This window comes from Protomyctophum bolini (assembly GCF_963924005.1).
Source record: "Protomyctophum bolini genome assembly, chromosome: 9".
NCBI classification, from domain to species: Eukaryota; Metazoa; Chordata; class Actinopteri; order Myctophiformes; family Myctophidae; genus Protomyctophum; species Protomyctophum bolini.
The window spans coordinates 10,202,906-10,228,183 of record NC_137870.1 but is presented as its reverse complement, the minus strand read 5'-3'; the positions used below and the strand labels follow the sequence as shown (position 1 = coordinate 10,228,183).

General features: G+C 39.1%; 3 protein-coding genes across 3 annotated transcripts; 2 read left to right on the top strand and 1 right to left on the bottom strand.

Annotated features, from left to right (window-relative positions):
- Positions 1–878: 878 nt before the first annotated feature.
- On the bottom strand, positions 879–8,111 carry LOC308321317 (uncharacterized protein; the record flags this gene model as incomplete). The annotated part of the gene is made up of 11 exons (XM_080772158.1): positions 879–1,139; positions 1,237–1,266; positions 1,366–1,425; positions 1,920–1,967; positions 3,381–3,569; positions 4,074–4,145; positions 4,767–4,820; positions 5,579–5,698; positions 6,362–6,527; positions 6,878–7,122; positions 8,039–8,111. 11 exons carry the CDS (start codon positions 8,109–8,111, stop codon positions 1,081–1,083), a joined length of 1,116 nt encoding a protein of 371 aa, XP_080628284.1. The 3' UTR covers positions 879–1,080.
- Positions 8,112–9,561: 1,450 nt separating this feature from the next.
- itgae.1 (integrin, alpha E, tandem duplicate 1) lies at positions 9,562–11,647 on the top strand (the record flags this gene model as incomplete). Its single annotated transcript, XM_080772157.1, has 7 exons — positions 9,562–9,705; positions 9,958–10,063; positions 10,247–10,341; positions 10,446–10,461; positions 10,714–10,774; positions 11,209–11,314; positions 11,469–11,647. Exons 1-7 carry the CDS (start codon positions 9,675–9,677, stop codon positions 11,645–11,647), a joined length of 594 nt encoding a protein of 197 aa, XP_080628283.1. The 5' UTR covers positions 9,562–9,674.
- A 184-nt stretch (positions 11,648–11,831) lies between these two features.
- itgae.2 (integrin, alpha E, tandem duplicate 2) lies at positions 11,832–24,840 on the top strand. The gene is made up of 25 exons (XM_080772756.1): positions 11,832–11,951; positions 12,816–12,970; positions 13,097–13,256; positions 13,484–13,634; positions 13,724–13,794; positions 14,445–14,571; positions 15,002–15,138; positions 15,419–15,556; positions 16,065–16,280; positions 16,493–16,626; positions 16,761–16,918; positions 17,025–17,176; positions 18,440–18,553; positions 18,704–18,780; positions 19,040–19,175; positions 19,271–19,375; positions 20,751–20,830; positions 20,924–21,016; positions 21,431–21,500; positions 22,437–22,538; positions 22,681–22,713; positions 22,799–22,891; positions 23,296–23,391; positions 23,503–23,613; positions 23,707–24,840. Exons 1-25 carry the CDS (start codon positions 11,922–11,924, stop codon positions 23,764–23,766), a joined length of 2,799 nt encoding a protein of 932 aa, XP_080628882.1. The 5' UTR covers positions 11,832–11,921; the 3' UTR covers positions 23,767–24,840.
- Positions 24,841–25,278: the final 438 nt, after the last annotated feature.

Below are 25,278 nucleotides of genomic sequence, written 5' to 3'. Positions count from 1 at the left end.
ACAATTAATAGAGGGGGGTGAGCCATTCATTAACCATGCATAATTGTCATTTGACCAACAACAACAAAACTGGTTCTAAATGTTCTCCTTTGACAAACATCATTGATTCTAAATGTTCTAATATGAGAAATAAGGTCAAATAAACATGGGGCGAGATATCCGTGCTTTGGGGCGAGATATCCACTCTGTGGGGCGAGATATCCGGACGGCTCTCCCCAATTCATATGAAATGATTTGTTATGTTGACTTAAAATGGAAACATTTAGGCCTAAAGAGGCCATTTGTTTTAAATAATTCCTCATCTAAAATAGACATGTGGCATCACACTCCTTTATTTCTTCTGTACACACTACACAATGGTTAAAATGATTAAATGAAGCATTCAAAACAAACAAAATTCTCCATAGAAATAAAGCATTCATATACACTGTAGGCTACTGCATTTTCTTTTGGATCTTTTTACGCATATTCTACTCTACTGGAAGCCCCCATAGGTCCTATGTTAGACCCAGAAATGTTGGTTATAAACTTTTATGATTCAGATGTGTTTTCTGTGCAAAACTAATGCTTGGAATGGATCCAGAAGCATGAAAACCCCCGGGTTTGATACGTGACATGCTACTTAAAGAATGATTAAATTTTATTTGTTTTGCTTTATGTTATTAATGGTATGGTCACATATTATGCTAATTACTCAAATTGCTCAACGTGCAACTTTAGGCCATCCATGTCTATCATAAAAGTTTATAGTAATCACCATTGGGCTCATGAAAATTCTAGTAGACTAGCAGTATTTCTTCACAATACAATAAAGGTAAACACTAGAGTGGAAGGCAAATTTAATCCATAATAAACATACCGGTATAGGCTAGTAGTTATTAAAAAGCTATTCATATCATATCATATCCAATAGAAATATAGACAGATGCGCAAACAAGTTATGCAAGCTATGAAATACCTATTCCAAAGTAACAGTATCATTATTTATCATAATAGTTAGTTGGCCTACTTAAATATTCAATGAGCAGTTTCACATAGTTTGAAAACTTGTGTTTTCAAAATTTGTTTTTCCTTTGCCGTTTAGAGTTTGTTGAGCTGGTCTGTGCTGCTGTTGTAGATAGGGTTTTTATATTCACATTCTGAAAGGGATTATAGAGAAGATTAGAGACCACAATAAATGAAACACAGAATTTAATTCTGACCAGTTTAGATCAACAGATTATTACTGCCACTCACTTTGTTTATCTTTCTTCCTCCAAAAACTAACTGCAGGAAAGAGAAAACTTTTAGGATAAATTAAACAGACACACATGCAGCATGTGTGTTGTGCGTGCGTGCATGCGTTATACATTAGGCTACAGTTACCTCTGTGATGATTTTCAGTTTGTGATGATGCAGCCTGCTGGTTGATCTCAGCTTGGTTTGCTGTGAAGTGTGATGGGAAGAAGAGGAAGAGGAAGAGGAAGAGGAAGAGGAAGAGGAAGATTGATTGATTGATTGATTAACAGTTTGCAGAATTACAGTACATTTCAAGTACAACTCAATACAAAAACTGTTAACAGTGAGTGGACGACACCATAAAGCATTACACTTGTTTACAATAGGGCCTCCAGGATGGAACCTATAGGTAATTTCATCTTTTAGTGTGATAATATTGTCACCCACTCTAACCAAGAAGCCATCTGCCTTGCTGAGATTACTATTTGATCCAAATATAATTAGAAATAGAAAGGATTCAGTTATTCCCAGGTGTAAAGATAGTTTGTTATCAGCGAGCCAGTTCAGAGCTGAGGGTCTTTTGTTCCTGTCCGAGACCAGCAGTGCTGAGTCATCTGCGAACAAATTGCAGTCACAAGCTGATGTCATGAAGAAGAAGAAGAAGAAGAAGAAGGGTGATGTATAGTAAATATTCATTTTACCATAATAATGTCGATTGAGGCTTGCTTGTCGTAATCGGCTGATGAGGTCTGAAATGGAACATAAGTTAGATTTACTTTCATGGTATAGAGCCAGACGAGACAATTCATGATAATGGCAACAAAAATAATAATACGTTAAATACAGCTAGAAAAGCATGAGAACTGCGTGCGCTCGCTGAAAGCCTGCAATGTGTATGATGTACAGCAGTAGAACATGTATTAAAGCTGAAGAAAAAGACAACAAAAATGCACCATTGGCCCGGCGCCGTGATGATGGATGGTGATGCCGCCCCAGAAGGTGGAAAAGGTTTGAATGTGTTGTTATAGCAACCACAGATGAGATACTGTAGCACCTCTGTCAGCCTGGGCACACTTTAGCTTCCATGCGCGAACAGAAGAAGCTGTGAAGCTCCACCCACACGGCAGGTTGCCACTGGGGGTGGGAATCCGGGAATCTGGCCGACGCGGCAACCTGCCGCGTGGGTGGAGCTTCTTTTACATCCACCAGCTGTCTAAAAACCGGGAAAACACGTCAGGAATCAGCTTCCTTTGGCCGCTCATGGAATCTTAGATGTGCCCCATACCCTGTGTGAACCTAGAAAGATCTGACGCTTCCTCATGCAAAAACCTTTACAAAATATATTTTTAAAGAAAGATGTACTGTAGGCATAAATAACTAGCCTACATAAAACTGAACATGTTTTTTTGATTGATTGATTGATTGATTGATTTATTAACAGTTTGCAAAATTATAGTTACAATTACAAAAACTGTTAACTGTGAGTAGACGACACCATAAAACATTACACTTGTTTACAATAGGGCCCACCATTTTCAATTCATTCATCAAAACATTTAGAGACATACGAATATACACTTCTATATAGCCAAAAACAGGAAATCATCATAGGAGGTAAAAAGGGGAAAAAAACATATACAGTGAGGGGGAAAAGGGATGGGTGGGGGATTCAGATTTTACGGGGGTCAGTTTCGAATTGCAGCCGTCCGTAGGTGCCCTTTGAGAGTTTTGAAGGAGTCATATGTCTTAATGACTGTTGGGCGTTCCACATTTTGGTGGCATAGGAGTATTTAGTCCCTTGTTTGTGCCGAATCTGGGTTGCACATGGTTTGTTGAACTCCCTCTGGTGTGGGTGTGGTTTTTTGACATTAAGGAAGTATTTAGACAGGTACATGGGTATCTTGGTAGTGTATCGAATCTTGTGGTCCAGTCAGCAGACCCATTGCAAGGTGCTGTACTAGTGTACTCTGTCGTCAACCCTATAAGCCATTCCAGCCTGTCAAAGTGGGCAGGCCGGGTTCGGTGGGTCCTATATGTGGAAGTAGTTAGATGCCAAAAAACATGGCTGTAGAGAACTACATGTGTTCTCACTGGAGCGAGCTCACAATTATGTTCAAATAAATGAAGTCTACAATAATATTGCGTCGGAGACCATTACGTACCTCTGTGAAAACCCTGGTTTCTGCCATGGACCTTCATTCTGGACACATTGCAATGATTTGTGGTCGGATGTTGTTGAATGTCAGTTTGCTCTGTTTGGTTTCCTGCTGCATGACATATAATCCTAGTTGGATCTTCTTGGTCATTGGTTAAATCACTGGAATGTCTGTCTGGGTCATGCTCAGCATTGTCTATATCGAGTGAACAGAAAATGAAATCTGATCAGACCTTGCCCTATTTGGGAATCTATGAAATTAATAATGGAAAGGGTTAACTGAATTATAAATGTGTGCAACATGGTACTTTGATGAAGAGCAGAAGACAAATATGGATGAAATTCTGTGAGAGAAACAAAAGTAATGCATACACACCATAAATAGCTGGAATATTGTGGGCTCCTATGAAGGAAGAAGAAATACAATAGGCCTACGTTATAAATATTCAATATTAAATCAATATAGAGATTATGTGCTTATTAAGTTGTTTATGTAGCCTAAAGAAGAACATTTTAAAACAAGAAGCTGCTCTAAGCTCACAATGCGCTAGTTTCGGCTCTTGGCTTTAGGGTTACAAATGGGCAAAACGTGGATAAATGCCAATGATATTCTTAGTAAGTATAGTAATACAGTGTGTGTGTGTGTGTGTGTGTGTGTGTGTGTGTGTGTGTGTGTGTGTGTGTGTGTGTGTGAGATTACCGGTGCTCTCATGACGTCCCGCTCTGTCTATGTTCTCTGTGTCACCTCCTGAAGGTGTGCCACTGCATACAGCTAGTACATTGTTACAAAAAATAAATAAAAAGAAAAACATTAAAGGGAAAACTTTGTTAGTCACATTTTTGGCAAATGTTTTTGCTCATTTATGAACTGTCTGAACATGTATCCAATGTAACAGAGAGAGTACGTAATGCTTTGCATGGCAGTGCACAGAGCTGGAGGTGTAGGTTATACTATAAACATTTTTTGGGGAAAACCTCTGTATCGGTGTGATGCCTATCCATAATATCATATCCATCCAAATCCATATCATGCAGTACAGTATATACACAGTGGCTGAACAACACTCATTTAAATGAGAATTATTATTAAAATGGAAACATGGTCACAAAGTCCACATCTGAATTAAGGCAACAATAAAACTCTCTCCCATCTAACGTGCAGCACACTCTAAAAACAAATGGTGCTATATATTGCACCAAAAGCGGTTATTTGGCTAATAATCATATAGCAGATCAATGTTTTATTCTATATATCACCTATCTTTAAAAGGTGCTGTTATAGCACCTCCTCGTCAGCCATCCTAAAGAACAGCTGACTGCGAGGTATATAGTGCAAACACAACAACACTAGGGTTCATACATATGTAGTGCTGCAGAAGTGGAAATCCTGTACCTATATTGGCAGGACAGTTCACATAGTCGTCTGGGGGACTTTCAATCCAAAGCCCTAAAATGGAATAAAATGCAGTTTTTATATTAGTAATCATTCACTTTGTCAGTCCATACCCTTCTGTCCAATGTGTCCATCCAGCCATGCTGCATCTTAATCCATGACGTAGAACAGTGGTTTTCAACCAGTGGTCCTTGAGGGGGTTCCAGGTGGTCCCCAGCTGAGTTGGTAACCAAATGGATACTCTTTAACTCTTGAGAGTAAAATGAAACGGGTCCATTTGGTTTCATATAATGGACCTTGATGTGAAAAGGGTTGAAAACCACTGCTCTATAACACAGACGTTTTCAGCCGAGACCCAAAAGATACATTTGGTTTCCAAACACAACAAAAAAATCCATTAGGAATGAATCACTTCAATCACAAAGGACAAAGGATATTCTGACATTATGCAGTATACTGTATATGTACATTTGAAGACTACTATCAATTGTGTGTCTGAAGTGATTGCACTTTTGGTACAAGATGGCTGTGATCAAGTCATGTTGTCTACACGGGACAGAGGAAATTGTCTCATCTACTGTATATGAAACTATGAATGTGACACTTCCGGTGTCTGCACTGTAGCAGACAACGCTGATGAAGGCTTGAGGGTCGAAACGCGTTCGCTGTGCTGCTCTCAGTGCTCTGCAGCGTACCATGCCAACCATTTAATGAATTAAAAGTGCCTTAAAACAAGAGTTCCATGAGTGCTGGTTTTCTCTTTTAGAGATTTTTCTGTACAGATATTATACAGAGGACATTCAAGAACTCACGTGCACACTTCACACAGCTGTAGCAGCAGGCACTCAGGACCAGGATGGTAGCAGCCACACCGGCTGACACGTAAACTAGCAGCCTGATGTCGTCTGCAGCCTCTGCACTCGTTTCTGCACCTGAACAGGAAGTGGTATAGATTTACGACGAAGATGCATCTTGCTTACAGGAAATGTTAACTCATGAGAGGCCTTTGTTCGCACGTGAGAAACAGCAGATTAGGTGTAGGGTTTGTGTGACTGTGACCACAACCACATGAAGAAGAGACATTGCACGTTACATAGAAAAGACTGTTGGAGGATGTCACTGGAAATTGTACTTTTTCACAAGGCCATCTATCCATGTTGAAAAATACATACTTATTAACTGTTTGCGGGACAAAATTCTACCCCCTAAAATCGGCACAAACATGGGGATGAATGCATTCTTCTGATATTCTGCCACCAAAATGTGCAATGCCCTACAACCAGCCATAATTTATTGCTCCTGTATTGATGATGATTGGGTTGTATTGTATTGTATGTCTTTATTTTATGTCTTTATGATTTAATGCAAATAGAAACACAGTGGAACAAGCCATCAAGGCTTTTTGTGCATTGCTAGCGTAATTGTACTTGGTTTGCAACTTGTTAATAAAGTATTCAATCCATCAATCAATCAATCAGCCACTTTTACCACTATTCTGAACTTGATATTTTGGGCATTTCACTTATGCACAGTCAATCAAATCTACATAATTTTGCTGTTGACATATATTCATTATTCATGTAGTGTTTTCTCACCCTGTTCCGCATGCTGCTCAACTTGTACTTGGTGTTGGTGAAACTCATTGCCGTTCTCACAGCGGTAACATCCCAGGTCAGAGCGCTGCAGGTCGTCGATGCGGATGGAATAGTTCCCTTCGCTGCCCTGGAAAGGGAAGACTTTCAGTCGGCCATAGCGGGGATCCTGGAACCAGTGTTGATTTTGACAGAATTTAGTCTTTTAAAAAATGTATTTAGTTTTAGTCACATTTTAGTCAACTGAAATGTTTTAGTGTTAGTCTAGTTTTAGTTGCTATTTTCAGCGTGCAACCATGAAGTCTAAAATGACTTGTCTTCTTCTCCACTATCATTTTTGTCAGGTTTTTTATTTGTTGACGAATTCTTAACTATATATTTAAGGTAACTCTAGACTATAAGTCTTATAGTTTTAGTCATCATAGCTTATAGTTCTAATTTAGTTTTTATTCAGTTTTCCTCTGTGAAAAAATGCATTTTTCGTCATAGTTTTAAGTCAACGAAATCAACACTATATACCTGGAAGTGAACTTTCCCTTCAGATGTGAGTTTGACTAGAACTTTCCCTTCGGACGTGAGGTTGACTAGAACTTTCCCTTCAGACGTGAGGTTGAGCAGCTCAGAAGAAGCATGGGACCATGACACCCAGTAGTCAACGGTGAAGTTCGTGGAAGTGTCTCCGAAACTGCACAGGAGAATCACAGACGAGCCCAGTGGTCGTCTGACCGTCTCAAGGCCAACGGAATCCTGGCAATGACCTTCACCTACAGTACATGGGGAGGGAGGGTATACAATGACCTTCACCTACAATACATGGGGAGGGAGGGTACACGAAAGACATTCATTAATCCCATCCCAACCCATCCTACTGTTCATATTATATGTCAAATATACATGGTTGTTTTTGTATGTCTGTACTCAATTGTTATTGTTATTTTTTATATTGTTTAATGATGACGATAACTGTGGGGGGAGGGATGGGGTGAGGGAGGGGAAAAAATGGTATGTTCAAACTGTACTACATTGTTGAAAACTACTACCCAGAGATTCAGAAATGAAAGGATTCTGTAACAGGACTGCATGCAGCAGCAAAACTATATGTAATAATACATGTATTAAAGAAACAAGAGAGGTTGGAAACACAAAATGATTCCAATCCCTTCTGCAAATAGCATCTGATCAAAAACAACATAAATTGTTAAAATCATTCAAAATAACGCACGCACGCACACACACACACACACACACACACACACACACACACACACACACACACACACACACACACACACACACACACACACACACACACACACACACACACACACACACACACACACACACACACACACACACACACACACACACACACACACACACACACACACACACACACACACACACACACACACACACAGTGTTGTAACTGTATATTGTAAAAGACGATTAATAAGCAGCTTATAAAGGTTATTCATTTCTGTAATGATACAATCGTTCAATTGCTGTAAATAGCTAGCGAGTTCAAATATCAGTTTGATTTTGATTTCACAACATCATTGAAAATAACCAGATTATTCTCCTAAATTTATTTTATTACACACACTTTCATTAAGAAAAAGGGAGTAAAAAGTGTATACTATACTACATGTTATACTATTTACATGCAAATGAGTGACTTACCATTTGTAGGTGGAAATAAACACAACAGGCTTATATATAAAAGACAGTATTTGTCCGCGTTTACCGAGAGCATCTTGTATTGTATGATAGTTAAGGAGCAGGCTAAGCTTTTTGCAGGTACAGTATCACTGAACAAAACCACTGTATTTTGGTCACTCCCTGAAACGTGCTGAGCTCACTACAGAGCAGAAATATGACTGATACTTGAGATGACTTATATTTATTGACGCTACACAAGCACAGTCATATTTATTTCATACGTGTATTTATTATAATGACATTAGAACATACATACAGTATAAGAACAACAATATTGGAGATGATTAGGGATGTCAAAATAACTGGGTTAACTTAATTTGTGAAATGAATTAGATTAAATGTTTTTACGCAATTAATGCACCACAATACATCCCATAATCCCATCCACTCTGCACTATAGTCATCACTCTGGTATCTGATGGCTGATAGATCCAAAGACTAAAACATAAATACATGTTAAATGTATATCCTCCTTTTGTCTTTCCATTCCCACAACAATAAACTGAAAAATGGCATATTTTGGGTATTTGGAATTCGTTCAAAATGGTGATTAATCATGATGATGATTAATTCATTTGTTAAAATGTGATTAATCACATTAAAAATGTAATAATTTAACAGCCTAATATATATTTATTGTAAATGCACATCCTGCAGTGTACTGCTCAGTACTGAAAACAGCTCTCTACTCTACGTATCGTATTAGACTAAATATATGTATTTTGCATAACAATAATGTTTGTCTAATAGACATCTAATATATCGTTCTCCATCCCTAATGAGTAGAGTCAGTTTGTCACAAATATAACTAATCACAAGACCAACATTTTGAGTTTGAATCTACAGTATATCCCACAATCTTCGAATGGCGGAAGAATGTTATGCTCTCAAGAGTAAGAGTACTATAGACGAATAACAGTCTAAGTCCAAACTAATTATCCATAATGTATACATGATGGATAAGGGGTCAGGACAACTATAGGCCGTTTCGTGGAGGGGTCAGAATACATTTTGGACTTAGACTGTTATTCGTCTATATTGTATTTGGTTGCCAACTCTCCATCATTTATCTGGGGACCACCTGGTAAATGGTGGATTTATATAGCACCTTTATATTTATATACACCGATGGCCATGCAAGGCACCAACCAGCCCATCAGGAGCAATTGGGGGTTCAGCGTCATGCTCGGACACTTCAACACTATCCTCTGGGGGAGCCCGGGATCAAACTGGTATACCTCACGGTTCCCATCCAGAGCCACCTGGAACCCCCTCAAGGACCACTGTTGGTGCCCGAAACACCAAGGGTCCATTCCAAGGGTGCAACTCTCAACCGAGTGACTACACGTTAAGCCATCCCTTCTTTCTAACCAACCTACGTTAGCAAACAGCCTATACAATAAGCCTGCTGTAAGTGAACTCCCTCCACTGCATGTGGCATAATATGCCATTATGTTATGAGCCAGCAGTTCAGTTCACTACAGTAGTTCCGTCCTTGTGAAACAGACTTAGGGAAGTAGAAGTTGTAATAGGTTCACTTTAGGATCAGCTGCTAATAATGGTATGAATTCTAAATAGCCTGCAAGAGACAGACAACATGGTTTGGAGAATCATATTGTTACTGACTGGTATGTATTTGTTTATCATGGAATTCAGATGATACATTTACTTAGTAGTTAGTTGTTGTGCTTGTATTTTTTTAATTAATATAGGCCTATTTCTTGTACTATACGTTCATATAGCTCACTTGCAGTTGCATGCATTCAATTCTAAGTACTGAAGGGAAAACTTCCCATTGGTTATATCAAAGCCACTTACATAGCTGATGAAGCCATATTGTAAAACTACTTCAAACTGTTAAAATATGTTTAAATTTGCAGTAATACAGACAGTCACAGGTTTCAACATCCACCTTGAGCCTGTAAATACTTTCAAACATTCAAATGATGATCTTTTTGGACGAATCATGGTTCAATGTAAGGACGGGTAAGTAATTGTCTAACTCACAACTTCATCAATGTCAACATAATTGCATGCATATAGTATATTCATACTTGTATTACCACTTAACTAATAATAGGTTAAGTATGTTAAGAAGTATACATTTGTATGAATTAAAATATAGTGTAGTAGTATATAGTTAGTATAATGCTCTCTGGTCTATTTCAGGGTGTTGGTTTCTTCAAACTCAAAATCATTACTTAAGTGTGCTTTGAACGATGGCAACAAAACCACATGTTCAAGTGTACAGGTGATAATCCCAGGTAAAACCCTCACCCTCGGGACAACCTACAGTCCTACAGTATGTTATTTAACTACATTTAATTCTAATACAACCCACTGAGAATGTATATGCCTCTTTTTACAGCTTTTGTTGATGTTAACCCATTCTGACCGGGCACCCATTTTGGTGTTGGCATCATGTTATGCTTTAGCTATTGAAAAATAGCAGATCTACAAGCTCATAGCGCGCCACCGAGTGGCGCGCTACGAGCTTGTAGGTCTGCTATTTTAGAAAAATCGAAGAGCGACTGACATTTTTAGAATCTGATCTCAGGTCAGAATGGGTTAATCAGACCCAGTGTGTGTCCAGTGGAAACCTCGTATGAATCTGATCTCAGGTCAGAATGGGTTAAGGGACTGAAGCCTGTCGTTTCAGTGGCAAACCACTTCACCGATGATGTTGAGCAATCAATGGTAAGAAATCAGAGTTCTGCATTCAAAATAACGCTTGTTATAAAATGTTTGTACCGTCTGTACTAGGGAGCACATTCAACTTGGTCTTAGGTAACATTAGGCAACGATTATTCAGAGAACTATAACATAAATTGTGCTGATTTCATATGAGATGTCTACGAACTGTCTGGCAACAAAAACCACAGCTTCCTTCCACGCTGACACACTATTTGAGAGTATCTCACTAAACTTGTATCAGCCGGTTTATACAGTACCTGACTGTGGAAAGCCTTCTTTCTGTTTACTCTTCTGTTCTCACTTCCTATTATACTGGCTGTTATTACTTCGTCTATACTGGCTGTAAACCAAACTGTATATGGCTGAACATGTAGGTTGTTATTAGTTGTGTACCTATCTGTACTATTTATGTACTGTATACGACCTTTCCCCCTCAGTTTTGCCAACAGATTAGGAAAACGCAGAACACCAATGAAGATTTGAATGGGAAATGTGCACTCGTTTCCAACGCGGACGTTAAAGAGATGAGCCCTGCGACGCTGAGTAGGTGCACAATATAAAGCATTGTGCTCGACTGAAATGTCACGTTATAAAATACATGTTATAAACAATATAATTATGAAATTATTCCACTGTGTTCTCTCTCTCACTTGCTTATTCTTCCCTAAATTTGTTAATGATATCCAATGATTTGAAGTTGTGGATCAAATGGAAAGAAACAAAAGGAACAACCACAGCAACAACAACAATAACAATAACAATAACAACAACAACGACCACAGCCACAATAACAACAACAATAACAACAACGACCACAGCCACAATAACAACAGTGATGAAGAAGATGAAGAAGATGGTAGATTTCTCTATTTTTGACATAATGTATTTTGGATACGTTTAAGCTAATAGGCCTACAGTCCATATATGTGTATCCAAATATGTGCATTATATTGTCATTATATATAGTCTATTATTAATTATATTGTGTGTGTGTGTGTGTGTGTGTGTGTGTGTGTGTGTGTGTGTGTGTGTGTGTGTGTGTGTGTGTTGTACAGTAGGTCCTGGCACAGAAATTGGATTCGTACTTGATGGCTCTAAGAGTATTAACACAAATGATTTTGAAATTGCTAAGGATTTCATTTCCACGGTGATGACACGCGTTTGGGAGAAATGCATCAAAGTGGGTATTCTTGTATTACATACAAGAACAAAAAACATAGGTTTGAAAAAACTATGCTGCATGCATGCATGCACACACACACACACACACACACACACACACACACACACACACACACACACACACACACACACAGCCTAGTGGTAGATAACATTTACATTGGATAATGATGATGGAAGGTATTTAGTAATTACAACTTGAATGCCGCCGTTGTTTCAAATTGCTTAAATTGAAAACTGATGTTTTTTATGTAGATGGGGAAGTTTTCTGCCTTTCTCAACAGAGGTCCTCTGTAAAAGAGTAGGGGTTGTTATTCCATTACACAGACAGGCTGCGAACGTGTGTAGATTACTTATGTCTTATTTGTTTTCTTAATAGCAAATTAAGGACGGTTTGCACAAATAGCTGAAACTGAAACTCGCATAAAAATAATATTTTTTATGAGGGCTAGACGTGTACTCATATCCATTGCAGACCAAGCAAACCTCAGTACACTTCCTGCTTGTGTCATGATACAATTTGCAAGAAACAAACCCACAAACATACATGATATGAAGTTATGAACAGAGTTCCAAAGGTTTCAGATAAAGGCATTAGAAGGTAAACCTTTGCCGTGTACTAGTGCTGTTTCTTACTGTGCTTTGACATATCTTGCATTTCAGTGGTTCTCAAACATTTTCATGGAGGACCATGAAAGGTCCACGAAGGACCCCCAAAATTATATGGATTTTTATTTAGCCTCGAACCGCCATCTGAATGTTTTCACCATACAAGATGAAGGCCCCCTGGGGGTCCCTGGTTACCTCATTGAGAACTACTGTTGTGTTTCACTGTGCTAACACTAACATCTTCTTATTTTTTCAGTGTGATTTTACCGTGGTCCAGTATGGAGACGACATTAGATCTGAGCTCCTACTGAAAGAGAGCATTGAGAATGGAGAGAAAGCTATCAAAAAGGTTAAAAACATCAAACAAATCGGGAGTTGGACCCTTACAGCTTCAGCAATACAATATTTGTTGTAAGTATCACCATATAAACCACAATCGTCATTTGATTATGTTTCATGAGCTTGGCTTCTTAAAACAAGCTGTGTATTGCAAAATGAAATGCTGCCACGTGTTAATCATGGAAAACCCTTTTCAAGAAATTATTCCTTTGTACCTGAGAATGGATCAATCCCGAATGCCAAGAAAATAATGATTGTCCTGTCAGATGGACAAATCACATATCATGATAAAAGGGATAATCTAAACACGTCACTCAGGATGCTTAAAGAACAAAACATCACCAGCTATGCCATTGGGGTACGTGATCTTGAATAATTCATAACAATGTTTTTTAAAGGTAGGCTACTACATAAGATATGTGTACTTACTTACTGAATTGCATCCTTACTATACTATAGCCTACTATAACATACTATTTTTTACTTTGTTATCTCTGTACCTTTGTGGTTTTTCTCTTGATCAAAACCCTGTGATTTAGTTTTGGTGTTACAGTACAAATAAAGATAATCATAATCTAAACACAGGTTGGAAAGGGCATTAAGGATAAACCAGTAGCACAACAGGAAATGAGAGACATCGCCTCAAATGAAAACAACGTCTTCCTCGTTGACGACTACAGCGCTTTAGAAAAGATTCTGGAAGAACTGGAAACGAGCATCTTCATTGGAATTGAAGGTGAGTTGACAGTGTTGCACTATCGTTTAACGTTGTTGACCATGTATTTCTATTTCATTATATGGATTTTAATGTTATTTCTAAACTAGGGATAAACCAAGGGGACAGCTTCATGTTCCAACTGTCAGAGGCTGGATTCAGTAGTCACATTGCTAATGATGTAAGTCTGCAAAATCATAATTATGTTTTATATTGTCATTAATGTTGTTGATTTTGTTAGTCATTTGCATTCATTAACAATGTTCCCTCAGTGTATTGACATTATTAGGATCGACACAAGCTGATGCATAATATCAGTGGATATATTTCTCTCATTTACACAAAATGTCCCAAAACCACCACTTAGCACAAAGCAGGAGAAAGTCTGTGTCAAGGTGACATTTAACGATAGGTCTACCTCAATCATAATAGTCATAAATCCAACAATACTAATACCTAATAATTGGGCAGATCACGTCATTTTAAAATCTGATCTGGAGAAAAAAAACGTGATCCGGACATTCCTAGTATCAATATTATTATTATCCATATTCCATATCATGATATTAGACTGGATATTGTCTATGATTTTGGATATTGCACTATTCTGTGTTCTATACAAAATATAAATATCAGATCGGGAAAAATCGGTATCGGCAGATACTCAAAATCAAGTGATTGGAATCGGATGGGGAGCAAAAACATGCGACACCCCTACTAATAACACAAAGTCTACCCTGAATCATCATCAGAGGTATAGTCAGTCACAGATACATAAACATTATACTCCACTGTTCTCTGACGGATAATGAAACACTGTGTGCCATGCAGGGATCCCTTCTATTTGGAGCAGTGGGAGCCAATACCTGGAGCGGTGGGGTCATCGTCAAACGTCCCAAGCAGGACGATGTTGTCTTCTTAAAGGACCACTCCTCTGAATTCAAGTTCTCTTACTTGGGTAAGAAAGATCCAACCGATCCACTCGTTACCGTCTATAGTCGCTCAAGTTAGACTAACTCTTCCACAATCTTCGAATGCTATATAGAAATTCTGGAACTACACCCCCTGAAACCGTTCATCATTATTATACGTTTGAATTTCTATTTGTATTTCTGCCAAACAGCAACCTAGATTGGCTTGGACTGATTTGATTTTGACTTTGTTGTATAGACTGACGATTCAGTCAGTGATGGACTGCCTTTTTGCTCGTGTTTGTTTAGCTTACAACAAAACTGGGTTCAACTTCAACTGAATCACTTTTAGTTTAATCCAATGTGTCTCCGTGTTTTGGCCTGTCATGATCAATTGAAAGACAATTAAGCAAATTGTGTGTGTGTGTGTGTGTGCGTGCGTGTGTGTGTGCGTGTGTGACCGTGTGTGTATGCCAGGTTACAGTGTGTTGTCAGCCGTGGGGGCGTCTGGGGGTCTGTACATCTCGGGGGCTCCTCGTTACAACCTGACAGGGGGGGTCTTCGTCTTTGAGGCAGCCAATCAGAAACAACTCCAGATTCTACAGGGTGTTCAGGTTTGGGTCAATTCTAATAACTCTGTCAATGGCAGTGTAGAAGTACTCTGTTACAACAAGAAAAGCTGTTCAACATGTACTTGAGTAAAAGTGCAAAAGTATTGGCATGAACATGTAAAGTACCAAAATTAAAAGTACTCATTGTGCAGAATGTTCCGTTTCATGTTTCCAAATGCATTAAAAAATCTCTTGTCGGAATTATAACTAAATGCAAATTAGCACTGCAGTTCGCTGTTTGCATGCACTGCCTGCATACTAATTTGTTTCTCTGTCTGTTAAGATTGGCTCTTATTTTGGGTCGGTTTTGTGTGCTTTGGACATGGATAAAGACGGCGTCACAGACTACCTGCTTGTAGGAGCATCATCCTTCTACCAAAGTGGAGAGGAGGGTAGAGTCTACGTGTACAAGCTAGAGCAGGTATGTTACAACACTGTCACTAAAAAGGCTGATATCATGTCTGGAATAAATACAAAATTGATGAGATTCTCTGTTATAGTGTGTATAGTGTACTGCATAATACAGTATAATGTAATATAATATGTCGTTTATATTTCACGCCATGCAATAGATGTACATCATGATTGGTATTTGGTAAGTCTTGCCGAGCCATGAGGCCCATAGGGCAGGGCCTATCTCCTGTTTCCTTAGCAGGAGGCAGCTTGTCACTTGATGTGCATGTACACGGCCGTCACCCCCTGGACATGACGCTAGTACGTCGCATGGACTAACCCCCGATCCAACCCTTGATGCCGAGTGCCAATTAAGCGGGGAGGCACTAATGGGTCCCATTTTTCTTTGGTATGACCTGGCCGGGGATCGAACCCTGACCTCCGAATCCCAGAGCGGACACTCAAACCACAAGGCCACTGAGCTGGTTTAAGTGATTTGGTCAAGTGAGGTGAGTTTACTCCTCCTATAATTACAGGGAATGTTTCATGAAGACTTTGAGTGGCAGGGCTTAGAGAAATACATATTCGCCCGGTTTGGCTCAGCCATCGCCGACGTCGGGGACCTGGACGGCAACATGTACGCTGACGTGGCTGTGGGTGCTCCACTGGAGGAAGACGAGCAGTCTCAGAGATCTGGAAGCATTTACATCTACAACGGACTTCAGAAGGGTCTACAGAGGCACTTTTCACAGGCAGGTCAAATGGGGGTCATTGAGAGAGCGGTGTCATTTGTTTTTCCAATTTGAATTGTTTGAATTTACAGTAGTATAATTCTGCCGTTTCCTATAGTGTCTTAACCAGCTGTTCTTTTTGGTTGGGAAGAGGTTCTAAGATTACGAGATTACGAGAAAAGGCTCAGCAAAAAGTTGTCTATTTTAACAATATTTATTCATGTTTTCCGTAGAGGATCTCCGCAGCGGATTTCCAGATGAAACTGAGGCATTTTGGTCAGTCAATTAGCGCCTTTTCCAATAAAAAGGACAAATACAGGCAGATTCACATCAGCGTCGGAAGCCAAAGCAAAATAACTGTCCTGGAGTAAGTGAGACACATCATCACAAATCACAAATGAAAATGCAGCTGCAAAATCAATGTGTGAATTGACTTTCAGCTCATTCTGCTATAGTGTATAATGTCAAATCAAAACTTATCTCCATTTTAAATCTCTCTAGAACAATTCCCGTCATCGCCTTCAACCCCAAGGTGACGCTGAAGTCGTCAGCGTCACAGCAAAGCGTCGATAGCATTCCTGTCTCATGGCAGATAGACAGTTACGCCATGCCAATGGACCTGAAAATCTGTTTCAGCACACAGAAGGGAAACATTGCCAGTATGTGTGGAAAAGAATATCAACCAGTCCCTAAACTGCCCATCAAATATTATATGAAGTTAGCATTAACAGTTTTCTGATTATTACTTTACTTTAATTTGTTCAGGTGGTGAAATGCTTCAAGTTCTCTACAAAATTGATGTGGATGCAGATCAAAGCCAAAAGCGAATTTATTTTAAAAACAAAGTGGACGAAAAGGGGAACTTGACATTGCTATCTGACAAAGACTGCCTTGAATCTATCCGTCTCAGTTTCCTGGTAAGTCCTACAAACTAAATGGGATCACACACAAAGACAGAGGTGAAGAATAAAAGGACTGCATCACCCATTTTTAACTGTGTCAACTTATCTTCGTATAAATGGTCCTCACTAATGCTCATTATAGGCTACTGTGTGGACCGTTCACAGAAACCTAGCCTGCCAGTGACATCCTCTGTATGCAGGTTTGGTCATTTTGTGTTACATATCAAACATTTTATTTTATATTAATACAACAACAATGTCTTCTATTATAGCACACAGAATTTCCAGGTAGAGAAAGGCTGTAGTTTCTATTAGCTTGGAATCCCCACTGATGATGTCACTGGTAGCAGGCAGATAGCGACTGGTTTCTGTCCACAAACAATGGCTGCGGTTACATGAGGGGCTTTTTCATTCAGAATGAAAACTTCAGAATTAATTAATTCAGAAGTAATGTTTTTTGCTGCGTGTTTACATGTAAATGGTTATTCCGAATGAGTGTTTACATGGACAATACTTTTAAATCGCATTATTTCATTCCACATCAGGTTTGGGACTGGGAAGGCTTCTGATTGGATAGGGGGCGGGGCGGATATGTTTACGTCCAGTGGTGGAAAGTTTACTTTAGTACTAAAGTACAATTTTGAGGTATTTCTACTTTACTTTCCAATTGTTTTACTTTTACTACAATACATTTCAGTAAAACAAAATAATAATAATAGAAAAACACTTTTATGCCGTATTACTTTATATTTGATGTGTCCTGTAGCCTATGAGAGGTTTCTAATATAATGTCTTAATATAATTAATCGCAAAACAAGAGCGTAGTATAGCCATACCAATTACATGGAAACAAGCATGCACAGAAAGACCAGAATGAACTTCAATCCGAATGAGTGTTTACATGAGTCCACAATTGTTTCAATAGGATTTAAAAATGGAATAAACCGGTCAGTTACATCAGAACTAAGTTTAAATCAGATTGACCATTTTCATTCCGATTTAAGTTTTTGTAGGTGTTTACATGAGAACTTTTAATAGGATTTAACTTTTATTCTGAATGAAAAGGGGATTTAACTGTCATGTAAACGTAGCCAATGAGACACTATAATGATCATTAGTAAGGACCACTTATATGAAGATATAAGATTGACAATGGATGAAGTGCGCCTTTAAGATACATTGCATTCTTTCCCATGCCTGTTGGAACAACTGACGCTTGCAGATCATACATTTAGTTTGGAACCCATATTTAAACCCTAATTTATCCCTGTCTTTAAGGGCTGCTATGATTGCTTCACACCGATATTTGTGAATTTAACCTTCACTTTGGCTCGGCACGGAAAACCCCTCCGTGTATTGGATGCTTTTATACCCAGTGTGGTCACAAAAAAGGTAGCTAACTGCATTCGTTTTTTGAGTTAACTATTATAAAATAAATAACTTACTAAATAAATAAATTACTTTTTTGGTAATTTTATACAACAGTCATTAGTTGCTTTGATGATTAACCTGTTCATACTGTATGTTACCAATGCATTGCAGATCGAGTTTGACAAGGACTGTGCTGCAACAAACAAAATATGCGTTGAAAGAATATCCCTGTCACATTCAAGCCTTACGTGAGTCACTTACAATACATCAATACAGATGAATGTGTTTGCATAATATGTAATACATAATAAGAAACTGAAATGACTGAACTATAGACTATTGCCCTTTCTCAATGCTACTTGCTTTAAACTAAGACATGGACCCCCACCCAAATTACAATTCAATTACAGTAGGCCTATAACTTATACTATAAAATGATCAATAAGGTCTGCCAACTTACCGATAGCTCAAGCTTGTATTTTATTCACCTCGTCATAAATACATTAGGCATGACTCTGTCATCATTGGATCAACCAAGAGCAATGCCATATCCTTCATCCTGACCAACTCTGGGGATGGAGCCTACATGACTACACTGCTTCTCACATACCCTAATGTTATGCAGTACAGCCAGCTGACGTCGGTGAGGATCATTTCCAAGTTTACTGAATATTAAGTAGTCATGATATTGTTTTTTCATGAATTGACTATTAAGGGAAATGTATGCCGAATTTACAGAATTCAGCTAAACTGAAGGGGTCAGATTGTAAGAATGAAGTGAAGGAGACGATTTCTGAGCTGAGGTGTGAACTTTTACATCCAGTCTTCAGGAGAGATGTGCAGGTAGGACAGTGTGCAAACACATACATACTTAGAATAGAATTTCAGGGTAAAAAAAACCCAATCTTGTATGCAATAGTAATCTCAAGTTGTAATAAAATAAAAATAAAAAGCAAGTAACTTGGGGGAAGAAAAACAAAAATCGCAAAAAAAGGATACAACAATCGTTGAATCACAGAATCGCAATATAAATCAAATCGGCACCCGAGGTATCGATATGGAATTGGCGGGGTAAGCTAATCGTCCCACCACTACCTATTAGAATGCTAATCGGACAGCGCTGAGTCGTCAGGGCAGCCAATGCACGGACATGGGCATCCATTGATTCCGTTCGGTGCAGCCACTACTTGGTTAGTGCCTCGATTGGGTTTGCCTCTCAACCGCTGCTGTCAAGTTGTCTGCATCATGCCTCATACTGCTTGGTGTCAACTGCTGCTTGTGTGAACATGTCCATTCGTGTCATCATCATAGCACACCCGTGCTCCTGGCAGCGCCATGTTTGACTGCTGGATAATATGTAAAAATACAACAACATCGCCCTAGCTTGGCCCGGGGCTGGCCTAACAGTCCGGGCATCCTCATCAATGATAAGGATAAAAAATCTTTAGGATAGAGCATACGCCTAATATCTTCATCCATGGAGCTGCAGTGGAAATTGTCAGTGAGTTCAAATTCCTGGAGTCCACTACTCGGAGGAGCTCAAGTGGGACACACACGCACGTGAGGAAGAAGCTCAACAGGGGGACTATACTGGTTTCGTCGCCTGAAGACGTTTTGAGACAGTGGAAACTGCACCACCCACAAAGAGTGGTGCAGCAGGTGGTGGCATAATTCCCTCCCTCCAGGAGCTGTACGACGTGTGTACTAAAGCTCACCAGATCACCAAAGATGTACCAACCCAAACTGTTCACTCCCCTACTATATGACCGTGGCCAGGCAAGGAGGCCTACTATAGCAGTGGTTAGCAACCCTAGTTTTAGCCTGTGACCCAAGTAAAGTGGGAGGCATACTTTGGTTAGACATACCATTGGTTAGACATAGCATTGATCCGACCGGATTGGTGAGGGGTGCGTTAAAACGACCGGATTAAGGTTGGTGAGGGGTGCGTTAAGGGTTGGGAGAGGGTTAAGGTTAGGTTTACGTTGTGAGCTAAAGTTTTCTCTTTTTTTTCCACTAGTACTACTTCAACATTTATTTTCTACATTTTTAGATGTTCCTTTGATTTCTTCATGAAATTACTGGAAAAAAAGATTTATTTAATTAATGATTTTCTTTTTTTATGTTTTGAAATAATATTTAAAAACAAAATATAGGAAGTGTGAAGTCTGAGTGAAACTAATTTTACATGACTGTTTTTCCACTTTTCTCAATCTAATAGGCCAGCTTCACCATTCATTGGCAAGTGTTGGACAAAAAGTCAGAGGCGCTATCTGCCGAAATCACCGCAAATCTGACATGGTTTGGAAGCCAAGCATTCACACACAGACAGACATAATTATATAATTAAATTTGATATTATTGTCTTATTGTTTTTCATTCTTTACAAAACAGTTTTACTTTGAGTGAGAATCGAGGCACCCAAGTGTTGGATAACAAGACGTACCATTTTGGCATAAAGAACGCTTTACAAATTCAAATCAATGGGTGAGTATCTGGAATCGATGATTAGAAAGATTGTATTTTTGAGGAACATTTTGAGGAAAGATATGTCATTTTTGAATGCCGTCTGGTTGGGTTTGTAAATACATGAAAGATGAGATTATAATCCATCTATAATGGATAAAGCCTCGGCCTGGAAGAGAGGTCATCAGGTGGTCCCCTTCGACCCTTAACCACAACCAGTTGACGGGTCGAGCCCCTCTCATCCAGGCTTTCAGCTATCGTCCAGTCTCTCATGCCAGAGCCAACAGGAGGCTCTCTCTGTCTTGTGTGTTCTTGGGGGACTGCAGGCACAGAGGTCTCTAGGACTGTGGTTTGCTCCGCTCTTGTCCACACTTGGCCTTACTATGGTGTTTTTGAGTCAAGGTGGTTTGCCTTCTCTGTGTGAACTTTTTACAGGGAGGTCACCCCAAACCATGTGAAAGTAACAGACGGCGTTGAGGAAACACCGGTCACATTCACATTCAAGGTCAGTTTGCTCTGGTTTTCTTATCGCAACCTCATGAAGTGCGAGTATAAGAAGTAAAAGTATCAATACTGAAATATAGAAATACTCCATTACAAGTGAAAGTCCGGAATTCAAAATGTACTTCAGTAAAACTACAAAGGTATTGGCATCAAAATCCTACTTTAATTGCGCCACGTCTCTGTGTGTGTGTCTGCGTGCGTGTGTGTGTGTGTGTGTGTACGGTTGTAATGCACGTAACTCGAGAACCATTTGCCCCACTGACTTCAAATTCAACACACGGGTTCCACACCCCCGCAGGGAGTGCAGTTCCCATGCTCGAGTCGGTCGGACCTACAGTTCTCCAGAACCACCACAAAAGGCTCTGGTCAGGCTCTGCCAGTGGGCCTAATTAGCCTAAATCCCCTCACCTGTGCAATTTACAGCCTCTGCCTCAGTCTCTTGCCATGGCAACCCCACACCTGACAATTGATTAGCCTACTTAACCAGTCCACTTTTCACAGTCAGTCAGTTTGCCCTCTTCAGACACAGGCTGATACAGAGATCTCCATGTGGGACACAGACAGATAGTTAAAATGGGTGCTATGACAAGTTGACAACGGGTATGATTAGGTTCCCAAGTTCCATCGTTCTCAAGTAGGCCAACGGGCACGTACAGGTTTAGCGTACTTTAATTGCCAAAGGCAAAAGTACTCATTATGTAGATTAGAATGTCTCATTTCAAGCATTGTGAGCTTGTAGATCGGCCGAATAGGGTTGAAGTGGTTAATGTATATGTTTTGTAATAATAATCCAAATCTGTTGTACAGTACTTTACTAGTAAATGTACAGTAAAGTAAACATACTTAAGTACTATACTGTAGTAGTAGTACTAGTAGTTACTTTCACACCACTGCTAAGCCTTTGTGTTTTCATATTTTTTTGTGGTTTTTCTTCCAGCTTCTCGGCGAGAACAATTACAATGCAACTTTAAACATTATGATTAACATTACAATACCAGCACAACACACTAACTTGAAGATAACCAGTGTGGTGCCAGAGGTATGTGAAAAGTTAAATTATGTTAAATTATTTCACTACCCATTCAGTGTGTGGAAGCAACAGTAAAAACTCAATGAAAATAGTGTTGTTTAAAACGAAGCCTGTTAAATGTGTTAAGTAACGCTCGTTTCGCTTATGAAAGGAATGCCTGAGACCTTCAAGTGAAAACGTGCCTGTGAGTATAATCAAGAAATTCCAAGAAAGTATAATAAATTAAATAATGGTTGTATGCTGATGCTAATGAGTTCTTGGTTGTTTAGGTGGGGGGACGGTATGTCATTAACTGTACCGTGACAGGAGCTCTGCCTCAGGACATCATAGTCACGGGTCATGCTTCAATCAGTGATGTTCAGGTGAGTGCATGCTGCACAATCTGTGCATGATGAAAAATGCATTCATTGTTGGGGCGGAGCACACTTTAGCAAATATGAAAATTATATAAGTTTGTATGTTTTAAATGTAAATGGGAAAATGTCTTTATGACCAAGGGGGGCATGTCAATCAGTGTACTCTATGAGCTTTTCTTTTTTACGAAATAAAGTGTGAAACAAAGTACAGCAGAAAAGAACAGAATCATCCCATTCTTTTTATCCAATTTATTCACAAGCTTTCACAAAAGTTATTATTATTATAATTATTATTACCCCCATCGCTTTGTGTTCACAAAGTCAAATTGTTGTTATTATTATTATTTGTTTTTTTATGTGATGTTAACTGAGCCTAGTGAACATCTGCCTTCCATTCTTCCTATGAACAGGACTCATCTGGGAGCATTACTGCATCAGCCAGTGTTAGATATGATACCGTCCACTACCAGCTTGTGGGCATGGACATGCAATCAATAGAAACAATGGTAATAATAACAATGGGTGATCCATTCGTATATGTCTCTGGAATACAAGAGTTCCTTCTCTAATTCCAAACTCAACCAACATGTCAATCTGCTCTTGTCCTACGTTTTTAGGTGGAGGTGATGATAATTGAGCAGAAGGTGGTGAAATCCATGGCTCTTATCGTTGGTGGCTCAATAGGCGGCTTTATAGTACTGGCCATTTTGATCGTGATACTCTTGAAGGTACTGTATAAGCTACATGTGACATTGACATACCGTATACACATTCACCCGTCAGGGATATTTCATACAAATTAATACTTTTCTCACTTGCAGTGTGGCTTTTTCAAGAGACGCAGTGAACTGGAGGTGCCACGAGATTCTCCTGCTTCTTAGGCTTATTTTTGTGTGGTGCTCCCTTACGGAGCTATGTGTGTGGGTAGCTGGCTGGCTGGCTGGCTGGCTGGCTGGCTGGGTGGGTGCGTCCGAGCACGAAAACAGCATGGTTGTTTTTCACCACCTGTGCGCAACCTAAGTAACACACACGCACATATTAACTGTATATATGATGATTTCGGATGTCCCAGTACAGTACAGTACAGTAGAGGGACCCCCCCCCCCCCCACACCCACACACACGGAGTTGCACTTCACACGGGTGTGATTATTTTAACTTTTTGAGACTTGCTGAAAGGGTCATGTGATGAAGTAGTAGGCAGACATACAGTAACGGACGTTACTCTGTATTGGTTTAGGACAGCCTGGTGTGTCAGGAAATTAATCCAACAATATGGTCTGCATATGCAAGAGACGTGTGAGATTATATCCATGGTTTTTGGATTTGTCTCAAATTAAAATACATATTTATGAAAATAATTATAAAATGTAAAATACATTAATCCGATTTGGTATTCTCAAACTCTCTTTAGAAACAAGTAGTACCACACCATGCACAGTAAAATCCTGTATTAATTTAAAGGTGCTGTAAGTGATATCTTTATTTTGGTTAAAACTAATTAAATGTTTGTTGATATCAATCATTGCTATAGTATTTATAGACCCCTGTTACTAGTATTATAGCAATGCTTGTTATGGGAATATACTTACACATTAATTATATACGGTATATAAACTATGTGAAATCTATAGGTCCATTTTGTAATTGTAATGGTGTTATGAGCAGTATTGTGAGATTTGCTTTTTATTCAATAATGACAGCTGCTTATTTGCTGCCTAATTTCATTTTTAAAGTCTGAACGAATATTACTGAACTATTGAAGTTATTGTATGTGTGTGCATGTGTGTGTGAGAGATAGTGATTTCAGTCTAAATGTCAAGAAATATTTTTTAATTTGTCCAATGTCAGATATATTTAGTCAGCTATTGTTATAGTAATCCATTCTTACAATTGTGACGATCGCACACAAACATACTGTTGGTGAAAAATGTATATGGGCTTTATCCACTGTACAAATAATAAAGTGATAAATGGACCAAGGATTCACTGCAATAAATCTACTTAACTCATTCATATTTTGTGAATAGCCTAATGTTAACTCTTACTTATTATAAATCATAATAATAATACACTGACAGGCCACCTGGGAAACAACATTTCCCAGGTTTGATGGTTTGATTTACAGCCCTGGCAATGTGTCGAGGTGTCCCTACTCCCTGAGATATATTTTGTCACAGTGCATTTGGACATAAGCTACGTGGAATTTGTGGAACCCATCCTAATAATTGGAATCAATGGGGAAGTGTGATAATACAGCAGTTTGCTCAATGTGTGAATGTTCTGTGAAAGATCTGCCTCTCGCTCGCTCTGTGTATGTGTGTGTGTGTGTGTGTGTGTGTGTGTGTGTGTGTGTGTGTGTGTACGTGTGTATAGGCAACAGATAGTCAGCAG